This window comes from Portunus trituberculatus, chromosome 10 (genome assembly GCF_017591435.1).
Source record: "Portunus trituberculatus isolate SZX2019 chromosome 10, ASM1759143v1, whole genome shotgun sequence".
Classification (NCBI taxonomy): domain Eukaryota; kingdom Metazoa; phylum Arthropoda; class Malacostraca; order Decapoda; family Portunidae; genus Portunus; species Portunus trituberculatus.
The window spans coordinates 3,548,783-3,574,082 of NC_059264.1; the positions used below are offsets into that span (position 1 = coordinate 3,548,783).

The 25,300-nt window shown below is 47.4% G+C and overlaps 1 protein-coding gene across 1 annotated transcript; it reads right to left on the bottom strand.

Annotated features, from left to right (window-relative positions):
- On the bottom strand, positions 1 to 20,204 carry LOC123501842. Its single transcript, XM_045250870.1, is given in 22 exon segments — positions 1 to 1,772; positions 2,147 to 2,374; positions 3,592 to 3,774; positions 4,195 to 4,368; positions 4,727 to 4,825; positions 4,828 to 4,937; positions 5,523 to 6,195; positions 6,316 to 6,491; positions 7,044 to 7,223; positions 7,996 to 8,184; positions 9,339 to 9,510; positions 10,089 to 10,165; positions 10,780 to 12,057; positions 12,425 to 12,664; positions 13,047 to 13,866; positions 13,868 to 14,345; positions 14,979 to 15,075; positions 15,659 to 15,803; positions 16,297 to 16,373; positions 17,508 to 17,775; positions 17,868 to 18,997; positions 19,924 to 20,204. Coding segments are annotated over 21 exon segments (7,680 nt in total). The 5' UTR covers positions 18,930 to 18,997; positions 19,924 to 20,204; the 3' UTR covers positions 1 to 818.
- Between the last annotated feature and the right edge of the window lie 5,096 nt (positions 20,205 to 25,300).

The window sequence follows — 25,300 nt, forward strand, 5'->3', positions numbered from 1 at the left end:
TTCGTCGTAATGCCACATTTTGTCTTGAGAACATTTTGTAACATCCTTTAATTGTGTGACTAACTTGTATGTTGTCTTTTATATGTTCCTGATGGCACTCAAACAGTTAAGCTCTCTAAGTCACCCAGTGGTAACATGCATCAGTAACCAGTAAACCCTCTAACAGCAACAAAAGCCGCCACACCACTAACACCTCCTCACTACAAGCTTCTCAACACCAACCCACCAACTAACCAACAAACTTCTCTTCGTCAACAGCCATTCACAAAATAAGAAGTGATATAACACAGCCAAGACGTGACTTGAGACAGCCGTGAGTGAGCGAGCAGAGACACACACACACACACACACACACACACACACACACACACACACACACACACACACACACACACACAGAGCAGATTTGGAAACACCTCCTAACAACAACATCCCTTTGTAACAGCACGGGGCAGCACAGCAGGGCAGGTAATGGTGACAGCAGCAACACCACCACCACCACCACAGCCTCACTACACATTAACACTATCCCTCACCATTCCCATAACAGCCTCACCACACTCATTAAACAAAAGCTTTCTAACAAACCTCTAGCTTCACACACCGCCACATCACCACACGTTGCCACTCAAGCTGCCGCACAGCTTCAGAACTGCCTTGCGCATCACAGCACAGCATTCCGCAGCATTGAACAGCTTCCTTGACTCTCAGATATTTGTAACAGTTTTGTAAGTTTCCTGGTAAGTGTTTGTAAGTGTCAGCTGACCCGACCTAGAGTATTGCATTATGGGAGCCTGGGTGAGTGGCAGCGGCCAGCCTCATTGTGCCTGGCTGGCCCTGGCCTTGTCACTCTCCGACGGTGATATGGTGTAAGCACTCACTATCTTCAGGCGGGGCTCCTCCTCCTCAGAGTCGTCCTCTGAGTCAGTGTGGTCGTCAAAGAACACCTGCTCGCATATCACGTCTTTCTCCAAGGAAGCCGATGCCTCCTCTTCCGTCAGTGTGAACTCCTGCCCTCGCATGTCACCCGCCTCATCATCACCTGCCTCACCCTGATCCGCCTTAGCCTCAGCCGCCTCACCCTTACCCGTTCCGCTGGCCGCCTCGTCCCTACTCCCAGCTGACTCCTTGCCAGCCAGACCCTCCTCCATCACCTCAATGCCGGCGTGGCGCAGCATCTCTGCCATCTCCTCCTCCACCTCCTCCATGGCGGGCTGGGGCGTGTGCCAGCTGGGTGCTGGGGGAGTGCTGGCTGTGCCTGCCTCACCCTGGCCCTCCTCTGTGGCTGGTGTGGGGGTCAGGTCAATGCTCAGTTCTGGCTCGCTGCCGTCTGACTCGTCAGTGTCAGAGGGTGGTGGCAGCGTGCCGGGCCGCACCTGACCCACCGCCAGTGGGTCCCGGCTGGAGTCTGGTGGGCGGTGGCAGGGTGAGGCGGAGCGGCTGTGTGGCGACTTCTGGTGGAAGAGAGAGTGTGTCTCCAGCAGCATTGGGGTGAGGAACACGGCAGAGCAGCGGCCGCAGCCATGGCGCGCTGCAGTGTTGCGGTGGTGGCGGCGGTGGCGGCGCAGGGCGGCTGGTGTGATGAAGGCTGAGCCACACCACAGGCATGGATGTGATGCCGGCGTGGTCACCTTGTGGGCGCGGCGCTCTCGTCCACGGCGATTCTGGAACCAATGTGTGACCTGCCTGGGCCGCAGCCCCAGGCGACGCGCCACCAGCCACACCTCGGCCGCCCCAGGGAAGTGGTTCTGCTGGTAGTGGCCGTCCAACACCTGCGGACGAGAGACCAGAGCCACATGAGGCCACAGTGAAAGAGAGGAGGGAGAGAGAGTGGCAAAATACTACTGTGGGAGAGTTGCGAGGCATGTGAAAGGGGAGAGTGAAGGAGAGAGGAGAGAGGGACAATGGCAGGAGAGGAAGGAGAGAGTAGTGACACATAATGAAGGAGAATGATGGGAGAGAGAGAGAGAGAAGTGAGGAAGAAAGGGGTACACAGGGATGGAAAGAGGCAGGATTAGAGAGAGAGAAAAAAAAAACTGCAGTGAAAAAGGAGACAGGAAATGGCCAAAACAAAAGACGAGAATAAACTAAGACTAAGACATGAGAAAAAGAGAAAAAAGAGAGAAAAAGAGGTAAAACAATTCACCTTTAGCTGCAATCCCGTGAAGGAAGCCTTGGCCATCCTCTCAGGTGCTGGCAGTGGTGGTGGTGCAGGAGTGGTGGTGGTGGTGGTGGTGGAAGTGGTGGTGGCAGTGGTGTTGGCCTCCTGCTTGGTGCCCTCCCCTGCCTCCCCCATGAACTCTACACCATGTCTGATCCAGTGTGTCTCCAGAGCGATGACATTACTGAACTCTTTGCTGCACATGTTACACTTCTGTGGGTCGAAGGAAGAGCAAATAAAAGGAAATTGGTAACTGCATGCCTCCCCTCCTCCTCTGGCATCACTACACAAGGCTTTCTTCTCCCTTTCATCCCTATTCTGTCCAACTCTTTAATGCAAGAGTTAACCAGTACTCTCAATCATTCATACCTCTCTCTGGTAAACTCTGGAACTCCCTGCCTGCTTCTATATTTTCATCTTCCTATGACTTGACTTCTTTTAAGAGGAAGGTTTCAAGGCATTAGTTCCTTAATTTAGGGCTAATCAAGTGGGCCCTCCTTTTTTTTTTTTTTTCCTTGGCCAGCTTCCCCTCTTGCATAAAAAAAAAAGCGAAGTGGTATGATTGAAATGGACTCAGTAATCAGGCTGTTAGTGTCGATGTAACAGTCCACATTGGCAAAATTCTCCGGGTCAGTAATCAGGATAGGGAAAAAATGATTGAGTTCTACCTTGATGAAATTAGATTTGAGAAACAGTGAAGATGGATGGTTAAGGTGGATGTACTGCTGTGGGTGGAGGAAAAGTGTGCTGAGTGGAGGAACAGTGGAGAGAATGAAAGTACTGGAGGTGGATGTAATGCTGTGGGTGGAGTGACAAGTGGTAAAAAACAAACAAATAAAAAATAATAAATGAATAAAAAACTTGACCTTTCAGTACCATAATGTATTTCCATATTCATTGTGGTTACTGTTTGGGGATTTCATGCAGCTTCAGAAACTTATGTGGGAGATTAAAATAGTAAGGACTATGGCCATTAAACTTCTGACCTCCATAGATCCTTGCTAATGTAAATAAAATGGTCTAATTGTACACAAATCTCAAGGTAAAAATGAATCCCAGTGATGAAGAGGTTAAATTATTACAGCACACTTTTTTTCTTTAGCTATATTCACTCTGCTTACTATTTAGTGATTTTATAAAGCTTCAGAAACTTATGTGGGGATTAAAAATAGTGAAGACTATGGCCATTAACCTTCTGATATCCATAGACCCTTACTAATGTCAATAAAATTGTCTTATCATACCCAAAAAACATGGTAAAAATGCATCCCAGTACTGAAGGGGATAAAATAGAGAAGACTGTAGCCATTAACCTTCTGATCTCCACAGACCATTGCTAATGTCAATGAAATTATCTAATCACACCCAAAACTCATGGTAAAAATGTGTCCCAGTACTGAAGAGGTTAACTGATTCTCCTGTTCTCTCACCTGAGCCCAAGATGATGACTTGTGCATCTCGGAGTGTGTGTCCAGGTCAGTCTGGCAGATGAAGGCAGCGTCGCAGGTGTTGCAGACCCTGCTGAGGGCACGCTGACTGCTCACCGCTAGGCCGCCCTCCACCACCACCCGCCCACTCTCCTCCAGCTTGCGGATGTGCTGGTTCCTTCGCTCCTGTGGTGGTGGGTGTGGTGGTGAGGTGTGGTGGTGGTAGTGGTGTGGTGGTGGGAGAGCAAGTGTGTAGGTTGTATGGTGGTGGGTGTGGTGGTGGTGTGGAAAAAGATAAGGTGAAAGGATGTGGTGGTAGTGATGGTGGTGGTGTGAGACAATGTTCCTTATAAATGATTGTGTCGGGAGGAATTGGGAGGGAAGAATGCTTGGAGTGTATATTTGAAGACTGAATATTTCTCTCTCTCTCTCTCTCTAACATTCACATTCTCTCATACATACAAATACACAAACATTCTCTTTTCTTCTTTCCTTCATACACAGCCACACAGCCTCACCACAAACACACAAACACACACACACAAACACACAGCTTCACCACAAACTGCCTCACCACACATCTAACCTAACCTAATCTAACCCCACCTTGAACCACATGTGTATATGCAGAGGGTCGACATCAAGGCGGCGCGCGATGTAGCCAATGTCCATCGGCTCGGGGAAGTTGTTGTCGCTGTAGTGTGCCTCCAGAACTGTCACTGTGAAGTTCTTCCACTGTGGTTTTGGTCCCAGGATTGTCAAACGACTGCTGCCCATGCCCTGGAAAAAGTGTTGGTGATAGTTTGGTTGGTTGGTTGGTTGGTTCAGTTAAGGAAGGTGTTGTATGTGGAGAGAGGGAAATAGTGGTGAGAGAAAAAAAATGTTATATGATGATGAGAGAAAAAAGTTACATATGGTGAGAGAAAAGTGCATTGAAGGTAGACAGATAATGCTTGGTGAGTTAAGGAAGAGAAAATACATGACAGAAGGCAGAAATCATTAAGAACTGTATTCTGAAACACTTTGCTCTCACCATCACTGCTTTCCAAAGGCTCCAGTTGAAGATACATATTCTCTCTCTCTCTCTTTCTCAAACATTCAAACACACTCTCAAACATACACACACACACACACGTACATTTCCCTCAGACTCGGGCAGGTGAGCTAGCTTGTGAGTCACCAGCAGGTCCTCATTGGTGAAAGAGGCATCACAGCCCGGTGCAGAGCAGGGGAACTCTGCACAGCGCTCTCCTTGGCACCGCTGTGCACTGCTGCCTGATGACTCTTCAGGTTCTGCTCCGTCACAAAGGTTGACTTGCACTCCACACACTCCACTGGCGGGTTCTTGTCTGTGGGAAGGAGGGAGAGAGTGTGATGGAGAGTGTGTGTGTGTGTGTGTGTGTGTGTGTGTGTGTGTGTGTGTGTGTGTGTGTGTGTGTGAGTGAGCATGGCAAAACTATGCAAATATAACAAGGTAACTGGGAAATATTAAAACATATACTCTTCCTCTTCTTCACACACACACACACACACACACACACACACACACACACACACACACACACACACACACACACACACACACACAAGCCTGAATGCTACAACTCAGACAAACAAGCAATCAACCATGGACAAAACACAGAACACCAATGTTAACCACACACACACAAAACACACTTTTTGCACCACTACACACTAAATCAATCTCTGCTAACCACATACAAAGACAAAACTCTCTCTCTCTCTCTCGTGTCAGGTAGTAAGACAACAGTATAGCATAACCACACACATCAAACACCACACAAAACACACTTTTTCCATCACCACAAACTAAATCTCTCCTAACCACACACAAAGACACCACTCTCTCTCTCATACTCTATATCAGCCAGCAAGACAGCAAAGCACAGCAAAGCACAGCACAGGACACTCACTCTCCCTCTGCTGCTTGCGTTCCTTGCTGCGTCTATTCTGGAACCAGTGCATGATCTGCCTGTAGCGCACCCCGAGTCGCTTGGCCAGCAGACTCATCTCGGCTGGCATGGGGAAGTTGTTCTCCCTGTAGTGTGTGGCCAAGATGCTCTGCTCCTCTTCTGTGTACTCAATGCGCTGGCGGTTGAGGCTGCACCGTGTCAAAGAGAAGTGCTGCATGAATGACTGGCGGTCCGGAAACAGCGACCGGCACTCAAAGCAACGTATGGAGCTGCAGAACTCCCGCCGTGGCTCCCCGCTGGTGTTGAGGTGTGTGGTGGTGGTGCAGGCAGCCACGAATGGCGGGGAGGTGGACCGCCGCCGCCGCCGCCGGGAGCAGTGCAGAGAGGTGTGTTCCTTGAGGGAGATGAGCGATGCAAAGCTCTCCTCACAGGAAGGACACTTGTGGCCGGTGGATTCGGTGTTGCCTGGTGTTCCTGGTGTTCCTACATCGACTTCCTCCTCAGATTGCTCGTCGAGGATGCACTCCACCGGCATGATGGAGTGGTAGTCCTCCTCGTCATCCTTCTCTTCCTCCTCCTCTTCATCATCTAGTTCCTCCACATTCACTTCCTCATCTTCATCCTCCTCCTCCTCTTCCTTTGAGTATGTTTTGTTTTCATCTCCTTTTCCTCTTCTCCTTCTTCTTCTTCTTTTTAGTTTTTTGGATTCAATTTCTTTGCTGTTTTCATTTTTCTCTCCTTCTTCCTCATCTTCCTCCTCCTCCTCCTCCTCCTCTTCTTTCTCGTCATCTTTCACTTTCTTACGTTTTGTTTGTCTCTCATTCTCCTCTTCCTCCTCCTCCTCCTCTTCATCATCATCTTCCTCTTCATCACCTTCGATCTGGCTGCCTCCACCTTCCTCTTCTTCATCTTCCTCCTCTTCCTCTTCCTCACAACTCAAAGCCTTCTTCTTTTTGTCTCCAAATTTACCTGAAAAGTTAAAATGCTAAGACTGGGACATTGACACACAGACAGACATACAGACAAAAAGACAAAAGACAGACAGACAGACAGGAAGATGAAGAAATAGACAAAATGGAATATACATACACACATTTCATTACAACTCTTTCTCTCTCTCTCTCTCTCTCTCTCTCTCTCTCTCTCTCCTACATACACATTTAAGCCCTTCAATATCAGGATGCATTTCAATATTCATTCTGCTTACTATTTGATGATTTTATACAGCTTTAGAAACTCATGTGGGGGATTAAAATAATGAAGACTGTGGTCATTAATCTTCTGACCTTCCTAATGTTAATAAAATGCCTAAACATACACAAATCTCAAGGTAAAAAATGTGTTCCAGTAATGAAGGGGTTAACTATTACTATTACCACCAAATCTTTACTTGACAACTAAATCAAACTCTCTCTCTCTTTCTGCATAAACAAGGGCATGAGCTAACTCTAGGTAAGGGTAAGAGGGAAGCTATCCGTGCCTCTCTCTCTCTCTCTCTCTCTCTCTCTCTCTCTCTCTCACCAGCGTGGCTCATGAGGTGTGTGTTAAAGACTGCCGGGTGAGTGAAGTACATCCAGCAGTCACCGCAGAAGAAGCTGGTCTTGTCCTTGTGGCGGTCACAGTGAGCGGTGAGGGCGGCGCGGGTGATGAAGGCGACACCACACTTGTGACAGTGGAACGGCCCATCCTGGTCATAGTTTGCTGAGGGAGCGACGGATTATTAGTGTGTTACTTTCTTGCTTGCTTGCTAACCTGCTAACTTGTTAACTGCTAATATGGTAACTTGCTAACTGGTAATATGATAAATGATAACTGCTAGCTTGCAAACGGCTAACCTGATAACTCCTAACTGCTAACATGGTAACTTGCTAACTGGTAACCTGCTATTTGAACCTGCTAACTTGCTAATTGCTAATCTGCCAACTTGCTAACCTGACAACTGCTAACATGCTAACCTGGTAACTGGTAACTGCTAACCTGCTAACATACTAACTCCTAACCCGCTAACTTGCTAATTCATCTTGTGTCTTTCATTTGTGGTTAGGTTTGGTTAGGTTAGGTTAGGCTGTCACAGTGGAGATGCTTCTTCTTGTTCTAGTTGGTTAAGAGGAAAGAGGGAAAAGTTCATCCATTGTATTTGTTTTGTGTTTTTCATGATCCTTTTCTTCCGTTTCTTATCTCACTATTACTTTTCCCTCTGCCTCTTTCTGTCACATATTTCCTTTTTTTCCTCCTCCATCTCTCCCTCTTCTCTCTTTCCCCAATATTCTCCTTCTTTCCTTGTCTTTCTTTTCTTTCCTTTAACCATTCCATCTCTCTCTCTCTCTCTCTCTCTCTCTCTCTCTGTGTTATATATTTCCTTTCCTCCTCCATGTGTCCCTCTTCTCTCCTTCCCTCCTTCCCTAATATTCTTCTGTAGCTCTTCCTTCCCTTCACTTTCCTTTAACCCCCCCCCTCTCTCTCTCTTGCTCACCTTCCTCCTTGAGCTGCTTCCTCATGTTCTTCCTGGTGTTCTGGAACCAGGTCTTCACCACCGGGTACTCCACGCCCAGCTGGCTTGCAATGGCCACCTGCTCAACCGGCTCAGGGAAGTTGTTGTACTCAAAGTGCATCTCCAACACTTCCCTCTGGCTGCCCGTGAAGTAGGTCGGAGTGCGGCGCCCTGCAGGATTGACGAAAGGAGTATGTGTAAGCACTAGTCTTTTATTTTGCTGTGTGTTGACTGAGGGTGCTGTCTATCTGTATATCTCTATCAAAGAAGTAGTATGTGTTAGCCAGCCCTTTATTTTATTGTGTGTTGATTAAGGGTACTGTCTATCTATCTACCACCAAGGTATGTGTAAACTTTTTGTTGAGTGTTGACTGAGAGTACTGTTTATCTGTCTATCAAGTATCAAGGAAGTAGTATGTGTTAGCTCTATTCTCTTTTGATTGAGTGTTGACTGAGGGTACTGTCTATCTCGTACTACCAGTCTACCTATAGCAGTATATGTTAACCCTATTCTTTTTTCATTGAGTGTTGACTAAGAGTGCTGTCTATCTACTACTACCAGTCTATCTATATACAGGATGGGGTCACACATAGTACCACATACTCCAACACATGTCACCTGCACTCTTAGTCCTAGTCAGTCCCTGGTGGAAAGGAACACTCATGAGGGCACACCACCTAACAAAATATCCAATCTCTTCTCTTTTGCTTGTGTTGTGTGAGGAAGGTTGTGGTGTTAGTGGTTGGCAGAGGTTAGGTCAAGGCCTGTATTCTGAAATGCTTTGCTCTCTCACCATTACTAATTTCAAAAGGCTCCAGTTGAAGATACTCGTGTTTTTAAGAGTATTTTTATGACTCTTGTGATGGAGTGACAATATTTCTAGTTCATTAAAAGGAAAAATTGTCTAGAAAAATTGGCTAGTTATCTCTGAAGCCTTGCAAAACTGTTGTAGTGAGAGGGGAAGGTGTTTCTGAATATGGATGCAAGCAACATGGTGTGGCCAGAGAAGCAGAGCCAGCAGTAATCCCCAGCAGTGAAGGCCACAGACACCCTCATCATCCACACCAGCCACTATAGTCTGTCTACTCCAAAGTGGCTCCTGGGTTCAAAACATATAGCTTATTGATACCATTGATTTTATGAGAATAATACTTGTTTTCTGTTGATCACCACACATATCACAAGGACAGCTTACGGTTTTCCTCAAGATCTGACTACCACACATTCCACCAAGACACCATTTAGATTGAGACCCAGAAGCCATTTTAGAGCAAACAGCCTCTACCAGAACACCAGTACTAGTGAAGTGTCTGGCGGCACTCACGTTTGTAGCCGCCGCGGTCATATCCCTGCCACGGCCGCTTGGTGGAGGCTACTCGGGGCTGCCTGAGGTGGTGGCTCGTGGGTGGTGTGACGGGGGGTGTGGAGGAGTGTGGGGGTGTGTCTGGAAGGGGGATCATGGGCAGGATGGGCACGTACCTCTTCTTGCCTGCGATCTGTAACATGGGGGGTGTGAGTTATGAGGCAGCCACAGGTACAGAGTCAAGGAAATGCTTTACACACCACACCACCTGTCACTTCAAACACAAATATTCACTCACTACTTCAAATAAAAAAAAAAACTCAAAAACTATCATAGAATGTTTTAAATAGTAATGTTAATCTCTGAAGGTTGTGTGTGTGTGTGTGTGTGTGTGTGTGTGTGTGTGTGTGTGTGTGTGTGTGTGTGTGTGTGTGTGTGTGTGTGTGTTTCACTGTTTGATCTGCTGCAGTTTCTGACGAGACAGCCAGACGTTACCCTACGGAACGAGCTCAGAGCTCATTATTTCCGATCTTCGGATAGGCCTGAGACCAGGTACACACCACACACTGGGACAACAAGGTCACAACTCCTCGATTTACATCCCGTACCTACTCACTGCTAGGTGAACAAGGGCTACACGTGAAAGGAGACACACCCAAATATCTCCACCCGGCCAGGGAATCGAACTCCGGTCCTCTGGCTTGTGTGTGTGTGTGTGTGTGTGTGTGTGTGTGTGTGTGTGTGTGTGTGTGTGTGTGTTGATGATGTCACCTGGTGTGTTGGTGGTGGTGGGTCCTGGGGTGTCCTCATATCACCCTTCCCCGCCTCGCCGATCTGCGCCTCACCCTCTGCAGGACAAGAAGCAACATATTAATACACACACAACACTGACACACACTCACATCACTCCCACACACCAGTGCTGACCACACTGGCCACCTGTTCACACACACACACACACACACACACACACACACACACACACACACACACACACACACACACACAGAATTTAAAGGGATGACATATGAGGAGAGACTAAAAGCTATGGATCTACCAACCCTGGAACAGAGAAGAGAGAGAGGGGATCTGATACAAGTTTATAAATTGATTAACGGAATGGATCAAGTGGATAATGAGAAACTAATCCTGAGAGAAGAATATGACATTAGAAGCACAAGATCACATAGTAAAAAACTGAGGAAGGGAAGATGTCTGAGAGATGTTAAAAAATATAGTTTCCATAAAGATGTGTTGTGACTTGGAACAGTTTGAGTGAGGAAGTGGTGTCAGCAAAGAGTGTGCATAGTTTTAAAGAGAAATTGGATAAGTGTAGATATGGAGACAGGGCCACACGAGCATAAAGCCCAGGCCCTGCAAAAATACAACTAGGTAAATACACACACACACACACACACACACACACACACACACACACACACACACACACACACACACTGACCGTGGCCATCGTGGTCACCAGCCTTGTCTCTGTTCTCAGTGTTGAGGCCGTTCCTGCCATCTCTGAGGGCGGGGCGGCCCTTGAGGGAGGCAGGGGGGCTGCGTGCCTCAGAGGTGTTCTTCTCCTTGAGGGGCAGGGTAGCGGGGGCAGCGGTGGCCCCGATAGGGATAAGGTTGGGCAGTGCCTTGGCCCGGTGGCGCTCCCCCGGCTTGAGTGTTGCCGGCGGTGCCTCCACCAAGTAGTTCACAATGGAAGAGGCACCGGACACAGGCGTGGCACCATCCCCAGCACCCTTCAGGGACACCGGCACAGAGATGAAGGTGGTGGTGGTCCCAGCGAGGCTCCCTGTGGTGCCGCTGGAGCCCTTCTGCCCCACCCCGCCGGCGTTGTTGACAGGGATGAGCTGGATGGGGATCAGCTTGACGTAGCTCACTGGCCCCGAGGAGGACGGGGGGGTGAGGGGTAGGCCACCCACACCCTGGGGTGTGGTCAGGATGGCCGATGATGGCACCACCTGGGAGGTGGACACTGCCTGGGTGTCTGAGGCGGAGGTGGTGGGAGGGGAGGCAGACTTAGGGGTGGAGGAAGGGCTGGACGGGGTGGTGGACTCTGGCTCAGAGGAGCCCTCGCTGTTGGTGGCAGTGGTGGTGGAAGCAGTGGTAGTGGTGGTGGTTGGTGAGGTGGCCTGGTTGGGGCGGCGGCCACGGGTCTGTAGCTTCCTGACGGAGGTGTGCTGCAGCTGTGAGCGGGAGCGGTCCAGAGTGCTGACCACGGCCAGGGGCATGCCATGTCCCATATGGTGGGAGGCCAACAGCACCTTGTCGGGGAAGGGTGCGTCACACAGCGTGCACAGGAAGCTCCACTCCTGCTGGTGAGTCTCCATGTGGGCCTCCAGGCACACTGCATTGACAAAGGTGGTCTTGCAACGGCGGCACTGGGGTGGCACCCCATGGTCCTCGTCCAGGTGGCGGTGTTTGTGCACCATCAGACTGTCCTGGTCCGAAAACTGCTTGGAGCACAGGTGGCAGGTGAGGGAGCCGCCGGCGCGCTCCTCCACCAGCGACCAGTTCACGTTGTGGCGACTCTTGAGGTGTGACGCAAACACCTCACGGTTCCATTTCTGCAGGCATAGTGGGCAGGTCCGCACCGCACCCTCCCTGGCAGCAGCGGCGGCGTCTGTCTCCCCGCTATGCCGCATGCTGTGCTTCACCAGGAAAGTCAGCATGGCGAAGGACATGCCACAGTCACGGCACTTGTACGGCTTCTCCTTGGAGTTCACTGCAGGGAGAATTTAAGAATTTAAGAATTTATTCATTTCCATTTTTACAATGGTTATTCTTGACATATAACTTATGATCATTAAAAGATATTACATGAGTCATACAATATGGCTAATGAAGTTTTGCCAGACCAACATTAAGGACCTTAGTAAACACACACACACACACACACACACACACACACACACACACACACACACACACACACACACAGATAGGCAAGCCCTGTTCACCTAGCAGTGAGTAGGGCGGGATGTAAATCAAGACCTTGTTGTCCCGGTGTGTGGTGTGTGCCTGGTCTCAACACAGGGCAAGACAAGGCAGGACACACCATTGTCACACACACACTCCTTCACAACACTTGCCTTCGTCGAGGAAGTGAGCCGCTCTCTTCCTCTGCCTGGACCGCTCATTCTGGAACCAGATCTTAATGACCTGTGGCTCCAGCTTGGTGAGGCTGCCGATGATCTTGAACATGGAAGGGTCGGGGAAGTTGCAGTAGGTGAAGTGAAGGTAGAGAGTGCGCAGCTGCACCTCATTGAACACTGTGGTGCGGCGCCGGCAACGCTTGATGCTGTTGATGGCCGTCTCCTCTGACACATCTGCTGGCAGGGAGAGAGAGAGAGAGAGAGAGATGGTGACCTGACCTCTATACTGTCATAAAAACACTGACACATTCATCTGACAGCCACAGCATATTATAACTTCATTCTATTTGAACTTGAGAGCAATAAATATGAAAGCCAGTCAGGACACACACAGATTAATTGATGTAAGCAATGACTGCATCATCAATACAAGCAGAAACAAACACCAACATCACCAATGCCACCATCCAGCAGGTAACACCCACTCTCCAAACCTAATTCATCAATAACATTAATAAAACTAGCATTACTAGCTACACCATCATCACTAGTCACTACCCTCACAAACACACACACACACACACACCACCACCACCACCAATACCATTGCAAAACTCACTCTCGTCGCCGGCCTTCTCCATCTTGCGCCGCTGCTCCTGCTGGTGGCGGAGGATGGCCTGGATCTGCTCCTGCATGGACTCCCGCTCCTGCTGGGGTCCCTTGTCCCCATCCCCCCCACCGGGCTCACCCTTGACGGGGGGCGAGGTGGTGCGCCATGGGGACTTGAGGCCGTGGTTCTTGAGGATGGAGGAGATCTGGTCCTGCAGGGTGAGCGGCTCCTTGCAGGCACTGCCACCCTCCTGCAGCTCCTCCTTCACCCTGATGCGTGGTGTCTCCTGCCCACCACTATCTGCCGGCCCCAGGGACACCACCATGTGGCTGTTGTTGGGGGTGTCCTCCCCACCAGTGCTGGAGCCCTGCTGCTGCTGCTGCTGCAGTTGCTTCTGCTTCTGCTGGATCTGCTGCAGCTTGAGATGCAGCTGGTTCTGCTGGATCTGCTGGATCTGCTGCTGGATGGTCTGTTTGAGCTGCTCAGAGTAAGTGATGGTGGAGGAGGAGGAGGAGGGGGAGTGGGGGCGTTCCTCCACTTTTCCCTCGTCTCCTCCTCCTCCTCCTCCCCCGGTGTCCATCTCCTCCTGAACGTCCTGCTCCACCTCGTGTGCCTCCTCCTTGATGTGGATCTCCTCCTTGATGGCACGCTGCTCCACCAGCCCCAGCCCTCCCTCCTCCTCCTGCTGCTGTTTCTTGTCGTCGTCCTCCTCCTCCTCCTCCTCCTCTTCATCCTGGTGCTGCTCCTCCTCCTGTTTCACCACCACACTCTGCTGCCCATCCTTAGCCTGCTGCAGCTGTGCCAGCAGCAGCTGCTGGATCAACCGCTGTTTGCTGCTGCTGCTGCAGGATGAGGGGGTTGGCCTGCACCAGAGGGGGTGGGGAGGACCCAGCAGATGCTACTGTTGGTGCTGTAGTTTCCTGCTGCTGCTCCTGCTGTTTCTGCAGCTTCTGGAGGAGAAGAAGAGGAAGGCCAGCCTGGAGGGAGAAGCCTTGCTGCACCACAGCTGCGGTTGGAGTGGCTGTGGCTGCAGACTGCTGCTGCTGCTGCTGCTGCTGCTGCTGTGGTGAAGGAGAGGCAGCCTCCTCCTTGATCCTAAGGGAGCGGCGGTGCGACAAGTTCTGCAGCGGCGGCGGCGGCGGGGGATCGATGGCCTCATCCTTGAGGTGGGTGAGGTCGATGCCAGTTTTGGATGAACACTTTGAGATGCGGTGGGTGTCCAGCAGCACCTTGTGGGTGAAGCCAAGGTGGCAGTCTGGGCAGTACAGCGTCTCCTGCTTGTGAGCCTCACGGTGGCTGTCCAGGAACCTGAAAACCACAACATTAGCCACAACACCACCACCACCACCACTCTGGCTGCAGCAAACACTGACACCACAACTCTGACACAACACTAAACTCAACCACTCAATGAGACAAACAAATCACCATGTCTCATACACACACACACACACACACACACACACACACACACACACGCGTAGTGTAGTGGTTAGCACGCTCGACTCACAATCGAGAGGGCCGTGTTCCAGTCCCAGTAAGCGGCGAGGCAAATGGGCAAGCCTCTTAATGTGTGGCCCCTGTTGACCTAGCAGTAAATAGGTACAGGATGTAACTGGAGGGGTTGTGGCCTCGCTCTCCCAGTGTGTGTTGTGTGTTGATGTGGTCTCAGTCCTACCCAAAGATCAGTCTCTGAGCTCTGAGCTCACTCCGTAATGGGGAAGACTGGCTGGGTGACCAGCAGGCAACCAAGGTGAAGGTGAATTACACACACACACACACACACACACACACACACACACACACACACACACACACACACACACACACACACACACATACGCACTGCTGTGACACTCCTCCTCCCCTCCTTGCACAGCACAGCACAGTGCTTGGTGGGGAATACAAGGGAGTAAGGAAGTGAGGGAGTGTGGGACTCACTTCTTAGCGATGAAGGTGGAGGGGCAGAGGGAGCAGTACCAGCGGGCGTCTGGGTCGCTGGCATTCTTGATGGGTCTGCTGTCAGGGTTTGGTGCTCCTTGAGGAAACAAAAAGAAAGGAAAGTTGATTTTCCTCAACTCAAAAACATTCTCTTCATACTTTTCTACTGATCAAATGTTCCCAAGTAACCTAAGTAACATATTTTCTTTTGTGTAATAATTCTTAGCTGTCATATGTCTCCTGATAACACTTCAACAAACCCACACAAACCTATCATCTGTACACCAATCCAACAACTTCTTCCTCTCACTAACGCATAATTCTTAACCCCTTCAGTACTGGGACACATTTTTACCTTGAGATTTGTGTATGATTAGACCACTATATTGACATTAGGAAGGGTCTATGGAAGTCAGAAGATTAATGCTCACAGTCTTCACTATTTTAATCCCCCTAAATGAGTTTCTGAAGCTGTATAAAATCATCAAATAGTAACCAGAATGAATATGGAAACAAATCATTGTACTAAAGTGATGAACCCTCAACAATAAAACACCATACCTTCACAGAAACCTAAACAACACAGCATCCATTCACCTACCAATCCATCCATCCATCCTCTCCCCTTTGACAGTAAAGACATGACACAACACACAGCACACAGCAAACAGCACACTCACCCTTTTCCTGCGGCGTGAGTCTCTTCCGCACGCTGGCTCGTCTATTCTGGAACCACATTTTGATGCTCCGGTATGGCGTTTTGATGCGCAGGGCAATGCAGTGCTGGTCTATTGGCTCAGGGAAGTTGTTGTGCTCGAATGTGGTCTGGTGGAAAGTTGAGTGTGGTTAGAAATGTGGTAGTGGTGTGGTGAAGTGGTAGTAGTTTAACAGATGATAGCAGTGGAGATGTGGTAGTGGTTAGAGGGATGGTGGAAGACGTGGAAGGAGTGGAAGAAGTGGAAGGACCAGAAGGGGTAGAAGTGGAGGAGAGATGAAGGGCATTGAGAGAGAAATGTGTACAGAAAGATAGCTTAGGTTACAGAGAGAGAGAGAGAGAGAGAGAGAGAGAGAGAGAGAGAACAGAAGATGGAAATAAAGATGCAAAAGGAAGAAAGAGAGGAGGTTTAAGAGGAAGAAGGGCAAAGGAAGAGAGAAGAGAAAGGAGTATTGAGATAAGACAGATGGAGAGAAGCATGGTAGAGGAGAGAAGGAAGAAAATGGTAGCAAAGATGGAGAAGATAATGTAGGAAGTAAGATGTTTAAATGTATATGAGCATGGCAGATACATTCTCTCTCTCTCTCTCTCTCTCTTTCTTACCTCCAGCACTTTGTATTGCTTCTCATTAAAGGCAGTTCTCTTTCTCTTCATGTGGACTTCTCTCCCTTGAGGTGGGTCTGGCATGATGAGGTGAGGGGAAGGAAAGCCATTAGTATCACATGTCATCAATACTTTCACTTCTACACTGTCAATATTTTCAAAGGTCTTAAAAAAAATCTCCTCCAACTTTATATTTCTGCACCTCTCATATTTCACAAGCTTTACCAACTCTCAATACTCACATTTCTACAGCCTTAACATATTTCAAGGGCCTTAAAAATACTCTAACTTTATATTTCTATACCTCTCGTGTATTTCACAAGCTTTAGCAACCTTCAACATTCACATTTCCACAGCTTTAACCCCTTCAGTACCAGGACATGTTTTCATATTTATTCTGGTTACTATTTGGTAATTCTATACAGCTTCAAAAACTCATGTGGGGATTAGAATACTGAAGACTGTGGCCATTAATCTTCTGACCTCCATAGACCCTTCCTAATATAGGTGAAATTGTCTAATAATATCCCAAGCTTAAGGAAAAATACATCCCACTTCTGAAAGGGTTAATAAGTCCCGTGAAAACCCCACATGGTATAAAAAAAATAATAATAATAAATAAAAAAAATTACAAACCATCAATCTTTTTATTTCTACATCTTTCCTATATTTCAAAAGCTTTAGCAACTCTCAACAATCACATTTCTTCAGCCTTAGCATGTTTCAAAACCTTTGCAAACCACCAACCTTTAGATTTCTACATTTTTCATACATTTCACAAGCTTTAGTCTCAGCCTCATATTCTCAAACACTGCTGTGTCTCACCTCCATTATTTCAAGAGGGTTTATTTAAATTCATGCAAGTTTTTTTAAGGTGCTTTTATGGTTCTAGAAGCAAAATGACAAGATCTTCTAAATTATTAACTGTAGAAACACTCTTGAAAACCCCACTAGTCATCACTGTGGCTTTGAAAACAGCCGTGGTGACAGCAAAGTGTTTTCAAGGTTCTAGAGGCACAATGACAAGATTTCTACATTATTAACATGAGAAACACTCTTGAAAATCCCACTAATCATCTCTGTGGCCTTGGAAAACAGTCGTGGTGAGAGAGCAAAGCATTTCTGAATACTGACCTGACTCCTGCACTTCCATAACACAAGCTTCACTCTGCCTTGTGCATTGAAGTCCAGGAGGAAGAGTCAAGCCCTACCTTCCTTTGCAATGATGCTCGACACTTTCCTCTTCCGCATCACCCTGTCTGAGTATGGTGGCGGTGGTGTGGCAGTGGCAGGGGTGGTGGCGGTGGTGATGGTGATGGGGGTCTGTATGGAAGCCAGGGTGGTGGTGGTGGAGGTGGCAGTGTTGGTGGTGGCCTGGGATGGGCTCTGTGGCTGAGTGATGGCTACAGTAGTGGTGGTGGTTGTTGTGGTAGTGGTGGTGGTGGTGCTACTCAGCTGCGATAACATTTGCTGTTGAATCTGAAAAAAAGGGACAATGTTAACACCACAAATAACAACACCAATGGAAGAGCTAATTGACAACACCACCTGCTTTGGACACCTTTCCTTACCTGCTGGAACTGAGCAATGATGCCGGCCTGGTACTGCAAGATGTGCGACACCACAGTTTGTTGCAGCTGATTCAGTTGCGCCACCACCACCTCCTGTGTCAGACCGGGAGGCAGGGTGGTGGTGGTAGTGGTGGCAGTGGTGGTGGTGGTCGGTGGTGATTGTGGTGGTGGTGTGCTGGTATGAGGTGGTGATTGTGGTGGTGTGGTAGGAGGTGGTGATGACTGTGGTGATTGCAGTGGGGATGGTGATTGTAAAGGTGGTGGTGTAGTTGGAGGAGGAGGTGGTGATGATTGTGGTGGTGGTGTGGTGGTAGGTTGTGGTGACTGTAACTGTGGTGTGGTGATGGTGGTGGATAGTGGTGATTGTGGTGGTGATTGTTGGGATAGTGGTGATGATTGTGATGATTGTACCAGTGATGCAAGAGGATCAGGTGGTGATGGTGGTGGTGACTGATGTGATGATGACTCCGCTAACTTCTCCAGTGATTGTGATGGTGGTGGTGATGGTGATGAGGGCAATGGTGGTGACTCAGATAATTGTGATGAGGATAGTGCAGGTGGTAGTGGTGATGACAATGGTAGTGATGGTGATGGTGGTGGTGATGATGTAGAAAGAACAGCAGAGGTAGTAGTAGTAGAAATAGTAGTAGCAGTAGAAGTAGTAGCAATAGTCGTACCAACAGTAGCAGTAGCAGTAGTAGTAGTAGTGGTAGTAGCAGAAACAGCAACATCAACATCATCTACACTTTCCTCCTCCTCCTCCTCCTCCTCCTCTGCATCTTCTCTTCCTTCTCCACTCATAGTAGTAGTAGATGTAGAAGTAGTAGTGGTAGCAGTAGTAGTAGTAGTAGAAACAGCATCTCCCAAAACCACATCAACATCATTTACACTTTCCTCCTCCTCTTTCTCCTCCTCCACATCTTCTCTTCCTCCTTCTCCCTCTTCTTCTTCCTCTTTATCTCCATTTTCCTTCCTGTCTTCAGCATCGTCCAAATCGGCAGTAATTTCTATAGCCAGTGGAGCATCCATTCTCAGCCTCTTCCTGCCTCTTCTCTTCCTCATAAGGGACGAGTCTGGTGGTGTCTCATCTCTCTTGCCTCACTCACCCCTCCCACTCACAACTGCACACCCTGGAAACAGACACTGTTCTGAGTTTTTTTTTTTTTTTTAATATAGTTTTCTTTTTCAGTCAGCCTTCACTACCCTGCCACTAAGTACGTTAGTTATTCAGCCTGCACAATGGATTAACCTCTTCAGTACTGGGATGCATTCTTACCTTGAGTTTTGGGCGTGATTAAATTATTTTATTTACATTAGAATGGGTGTATGGAGGTCAAAAGATTAATGGTCAGAATCTTTACTATTTTAATTCCCACATAAGTTTCTGAAGCTGTATAAAATTGCCAAATAATAACCAGAATGAATATGAAAATGTGTCCTGGTACTGAAGGAGTTAAATAGCATGTAGCTTTTCAGAGGGTCATCAATATATCTTGGTGCAGTTTTCAAGGAGGTGGAGTGAACACAATGGTAGTTAGAGGTAAATCTCAGCTATCCTAACCTATCAAGTTATCAGTGCCGCACACCCTAACTAGTGCCAGTGACTTATAGTAATATTACCCTCCTTACTCAGTGCCACATGACCAAACCAGTGTTATGGTTAGCTATGGCGATCCTGCACTTATAACATGGTGCAGCATGCCCTAACCAGTACCGATGACTGACACCCCATGGCACTGTTGGTTAGTTATGGATCAAATAGACTTGTTGGCACTATAAGTCTTCATCCATTCTTGGCACACAGGACATAAGAGAGCATTTCCTAATGATCCATCACCTTTGTTTCCCACACAATGGATGCTGATAAAAGTCACTCATTTTCTTTGTGATTTAGATTAGTTACCCATCAACAATTATTTCAGGTCACTATGAGGAGTGTCAAAGTGTCACAATGCCACACATATCCCTGGGAAAGATCACACTTCCCTATAAGTCAATGTTGGGGAGCCCTTATCACCAGCTAAACACTCTCTGCCCACCTCCCCTCATATGTTACCTCATTTCATTCTTATTTCACTGCATGGCCGCCTCATTACAGCAGTCACGTGAGTTTCTTGAATGGACACACCCGTGGAAGGCACTAACACACATTCACAACATGATACCGAGGAGCAAAAGCGGTGATAAATGAGCTTGTTATTAGGGACAAATTACCCCACGATGTCAACACGACCCGGTGCCTCTGTCCCCCTCCACATGGGCTTATTTCCACTAATTTCACCGCCTCACACACCTCACACGGTAATTAGTAACCCCTAGTCCCCATACAGCACAGGTAAAGCGGCCAACCAATCAGGGAATGTATGGGAAAATGGCTCTCATAACAAGTATTTGGCACTTCACAAATCTTGGTGTTGTGTCTTGTCTCCGCCACCCCCCCCTCCCACCAAGGTAGCTGGTTTGTGATTTTCCGCTATTTTCTGCCTTTTTCACCTATTTCCGCGGGTTCCACGGGGGGTGACAGGTGTGTGGTGCATGTTGGAGGTGAAGGGGTGGGTGTGGAAGGTGTGGGCGAGGGGCAGGAAGCAGGACAAGCCCCACGTAATCTATCTTTTTTTACATTGCTCACTCCGTCCCCCCTCCCGCGCCAATTCCTGCTCCGTTTTTCCTTAATGACGCTGATTCCTGGGCATTCTAGGGTCAATCGAGGGCATAGGGGCATTCTAGAGGGTGTTGGGATGTGGTGAGGTGCGGTGGAGAGCAGTGAGGAAGAACAGGAGGAGAATAAACGAGGGACATTCCAGGTGAAGGAGGAGGAGGAGGAAGAGGGGGACCGAAGGAGGAGTCGGGGCGGCCAGGTGATCAAGTCTCACCTGCCCGCTTCTTCACCTTTCCTCTCCGCCTCCACCTGTCTCTTCCCGGGGTCATAGGACTATTTCCCTAGCCTGTGGTGACCTAAGGGTGCTCTACTCACCTCCAAGCAGTGACGGGGGGGCAACGAGCAGCAAACGAGAGGAGGGGAAGGAGGGGTGACTGCCTCTCTCCTCGTACGCACGCAATTACCTACCAAACAACCCCAACTTGCATTTTTAACCCCCAAAACCCCCCTCCCGCCCCTCCTCCCGACCCCACACCTGACTCAACCTGCCCCCCATCATCTAAAACCCCCGATTTCACCCCGGAATAAGGTCTGGGAGGACGTTATGAGGCTGTGGGAGAGTTGGAGAGCTAACGATAGGGTGGTAGTGCAGAGGTTCGGACGCAGGGTATCGTTAAGCACCCTTGGATTGGCGGTAACAGCTCTTGTCCCAGTCCGCGTGGCCTTGTCTTCCTCTTCCCTCACTCCCCCTTTATCATTACTTCTTATTCCCACTCTCTTCCTTCACCCCCTTTCATCCCCCCTCTCTCTCTCTCTCTCTTTCTCCTTCTCCCCCTCGCTATCTCCCTTATGCATTTGCTTGTCTTCCTTGCCATCTCCGCTTTCTCTTTCCTTTTTATCAGTGTCTCTTATTCACCCTCCTTCGTAACTCCCCTTTCTCCCTCGTTCTATTAATATTTCCCTTCCACCCCCTTTTTCCCTCCCTCGTTCCCTCACTCCTGTATTTCTCTCTCTCTCTCTCTCTCTCTCTCTCTCTCTCTCTCTCTCTCCTTTTGTCTCATTCACCCAGTTTTCGTTTAATTCTTAATCCTCTCACCGATTTTCTTAGTTTTTTTTGTTTTGTTTCTTCCCTTCGTCCACTGATTATTTCTCTTCTTCCTTCCTTCCAATCTTCTTCGCGTTATTTCTTCTTATTCTTTCACTTTTCGCTCATCACATCCTTCCTTCTTACCCCTTTTCGCCATGCAAGCCTCCCTCTCTCCCTCTCTCCCTCTCTCTTACTCCCGCAGTCTCGTCACCTACCCTCCTTCCTTCTGACCATCACCTCTCCCTCCTTCCGTCTAGCTTCAGACCTGCGCCCTGACCACACCACAGCTTCCCCTAACAACGGGAGGGACGAGGTGTGTTTAATGGATCAATGATATGAGGGAGGGCGAGAGGAAACGAGAGGGTGTGTGTGTGTGTGTGTCTGTGTGTGGGTGAGAGAGGGATCGAGAGAGAGAGAGAGAGGGAGAGATCTTTAAGTTTGAAGGTTTAACTACAGTACAGTACACGGGTCTCTCTCTCTCTCTCTCTCTCTCTCTCTCTCTCTCTCTCTCTCTCTCTCTCTCTCTCTCACACACACATTTGCTGATTTGTGACTTTTGTGAGAGAGAATTTGGTTATATGATAGTTGACAACCTGGCCGTTTAATTTTAATCTCTCTCTCTCTCTCTCTCTCTCTCTCTCTCTCTCTCTCTCTCTCTCTCTCTCTCTCTCTCTCAGGTTAAAAGAGATGACAACGCACATTCTCCATGGACACACACACACACACACACACACACCGTAGTGTAGTGGTTAGCACGCTCGACTCACAATCGAGAGAGCCGGGTTCGAGTCCCGGTAAGAGGCGAGGGAAATGGGCAAGCCTCTTAATGTGTGGCCCCTGTTCACCTAGCAGTAAATAGGTACGGGATGTAACTCGAGGGGTTGTGGCCTCGCTTTCCCGGTGTGTGTTGTGTGTTGATGTGGTATCAGTCTTATCCGAAGATCGGTCTATGAGCTCGGAGCTCAGTCCGTAATGGGGAAGACTGGCTGGGTGACCAGCAGGAGACCGAGGTGAATTACACACACAAACTCTCACACACACACACACACACATACACACACACACACATACACACACACACTATTAAATTTCATAGGCATGAAAACTGAGAGACAAATTACTTAGATAATCGCTATGTAATTAAAGAGAGAGAGAGAGAGAGAGAGAGAGAGCCCTTCTAATCACCTTTCTGAAAATATCGTATTAGTAAGAGTTATTTCTGCCTATATAAGAATTCCTATGCATTTCAAACATTTCCTGGCGAATTTGTTTATTTATTGAAGATATTTAACTCCTGCAGTACCGACGCGTTTTCATATTTATTCTGCTCGGTGATTTTATACAGCTTTAGAAACTTGTGTGGGGATTAGAACAGTGAAGACTCTCGCCATTCATCTTTTGACTTCCATAGATCCTTCCTAATGTAAATGAAATCGTCTAATCATACCCAAGATTCAAGGTAAAAATGCGTCCCAGCAATGAAGGGGTTCAGTAGAAGAGCGCATTGTCTATAGAACTTTGATACGAACGCGGTATGCTTAATTTTAAAACAATTAGAAGGAAGTTAGCGTTAATTTGAACCAGTATAGGACCGAAAAGCGAGGATCAGAGACTGCAATATAATAAGAAGAAAGAAGAAGAGGAGGAGGAGGAGGAGGAGAAGGAGGAGGAGGAGGAAAATATTTATGATAGTAATTTACAAGACTCCTCGGTGAAAAAAATTGACTTGCACTACATATTTGCGGGATTTTTACTACATATTTGCTTCTTGTATTCGTGGTGGTGGTGATTATGCTGCCATTGTTCAAGATACACGAGAGGAGAAGAATGCCAGAGAGCAACAATAGGAGGAGGAGGAAGAGGAGGAGGAGGAGGAGGAGAAAAAGAAGAGCGAGGAGGTGGAAGATAATTATTAGATGATTTGCATTTCTTTTAAACACTGTCTGTGAGTCAAGTTGAGGTAAACTGAGTCGCAAATTCTATACGTCTTGTGATTATGAAGGCATTCTGATCGTTGTTGCAATTGTGGTAGACTGAATTACAGAAAGGAGGAAGGATATAACAACAACAACAACAACTACTTCTTCTACTACTACTACTACTATTACTACTACTACTACTATTACTACTACTACTACTACGACTACGACTACTACTACTACTACTACTACTACTACTACGACTACTACTAGTACTACTACTACTATACTACTACTACTACTACTACTACTACTATACGTGCTACTACTATACGTGCTACTACTGCTACTACTACTACTACTACTACTGTTACTGCTACTACTACTACTACTACTACTACTACTACTACTACTACTACTACTGCTGCTGCTGCTGCTGTTATTATTACTACTACTAGTACAATATTACCACTTCTATTACTACTATTACTATAATATTACCACTACCACCACCACCACCATTACTACTACTACTACTATAATATTACACTACAACTACTACTACTACTACTACTACTACTACTACTACTATTACTACTACTACTACTACGCTAACCAGAAAGAACGTATCGCTAGAGAGAGAAGGAAGAAGTAGAGGAACGGATGAATAAAGAGAGAAGAGAATAAGAGACATCGAAAGAAAGACAGACAAAGAGATGAATTGTTAAAGAGACTGGCGGATCGAGACCTGTCATTAGAAAGAGAACAAATAAATAGATAATATAACGCGAAAAAAAATAATATATACACATTGGCCGTTATTACTATTATTATTATTAGCACAACGAGACAAAATGGCAATAAATGAGTACGGAACGAGAGAGAGAGAGAGAGAGAGAGAGAGAGAGAGAGAGAGAGAGAGAGAGAGAGAGAGAGAGAGAGATTTTATACATTAGCTATACCGAGAAAGTTAATAGAGAACGTGGCTGTCAGAGTGTGAATGAAAGGCAGTCTAAAGAATAAATAAGTGTAGAAAGACGCAGAGCAACAAGGAAAATGAATGGAGGCGAGTGAAAAGAGACAGAATTAATAAAGAGGAAAAGATTGGGCTAAGACATCTGTCCCTGAATTTTGACTAACTCTTTTGAATCTTTTATGGAGACTATAATTCCTGTGTGTTTTTTTTTTTTTCCTAATATTATTTTTTTTTTGTCCACGGTAGTTTCCCGTCTTACATAGAGAAAAAGGGGAGAGAGAGAGAGAGAGAGAGAGAATGTGGCACTAAATACTATAACAAAAGGTTACTTAAGAATTATACACAACAATAGGCATTACATTACTAGATAAATGATGATGTGTAATGTATAAGGAGTAATTGAGCTGTGGGTACATGTACAATTCCCTACACTGACTTGAATACTAAACAAAGTAAGGCTGAAATATCATACACGCACTATAGGCTATTTGCGTTCACAATTCTACATGCTCGGCTTCCCCTATTGAGGACAGAGGCCATATTCACAAACTCCTTCCTCTTTCACCACGACAATTTTTTCAAGTCCCCTGAGACGACCAGCAGGATTTTGAAGACAGTTTCCCCTTATGATAAACTAGAAAGCTTGCTAATCCGTCACCAGAACCATAAAAAAATATCCTTAAGAACACGAGTATCTTCAATTAGAGCCTTTGAAAATAGCCGTTGTGAGAGAGCAAAGCGTTTCTGAATAGGGGCCCAGGAGGCTGACAAGAATTGGACTTAAATCCCTTCACTACTGGAACACATTTTTACCATGAGATTTGTGTACCATTAGACCATTTTATTGACATT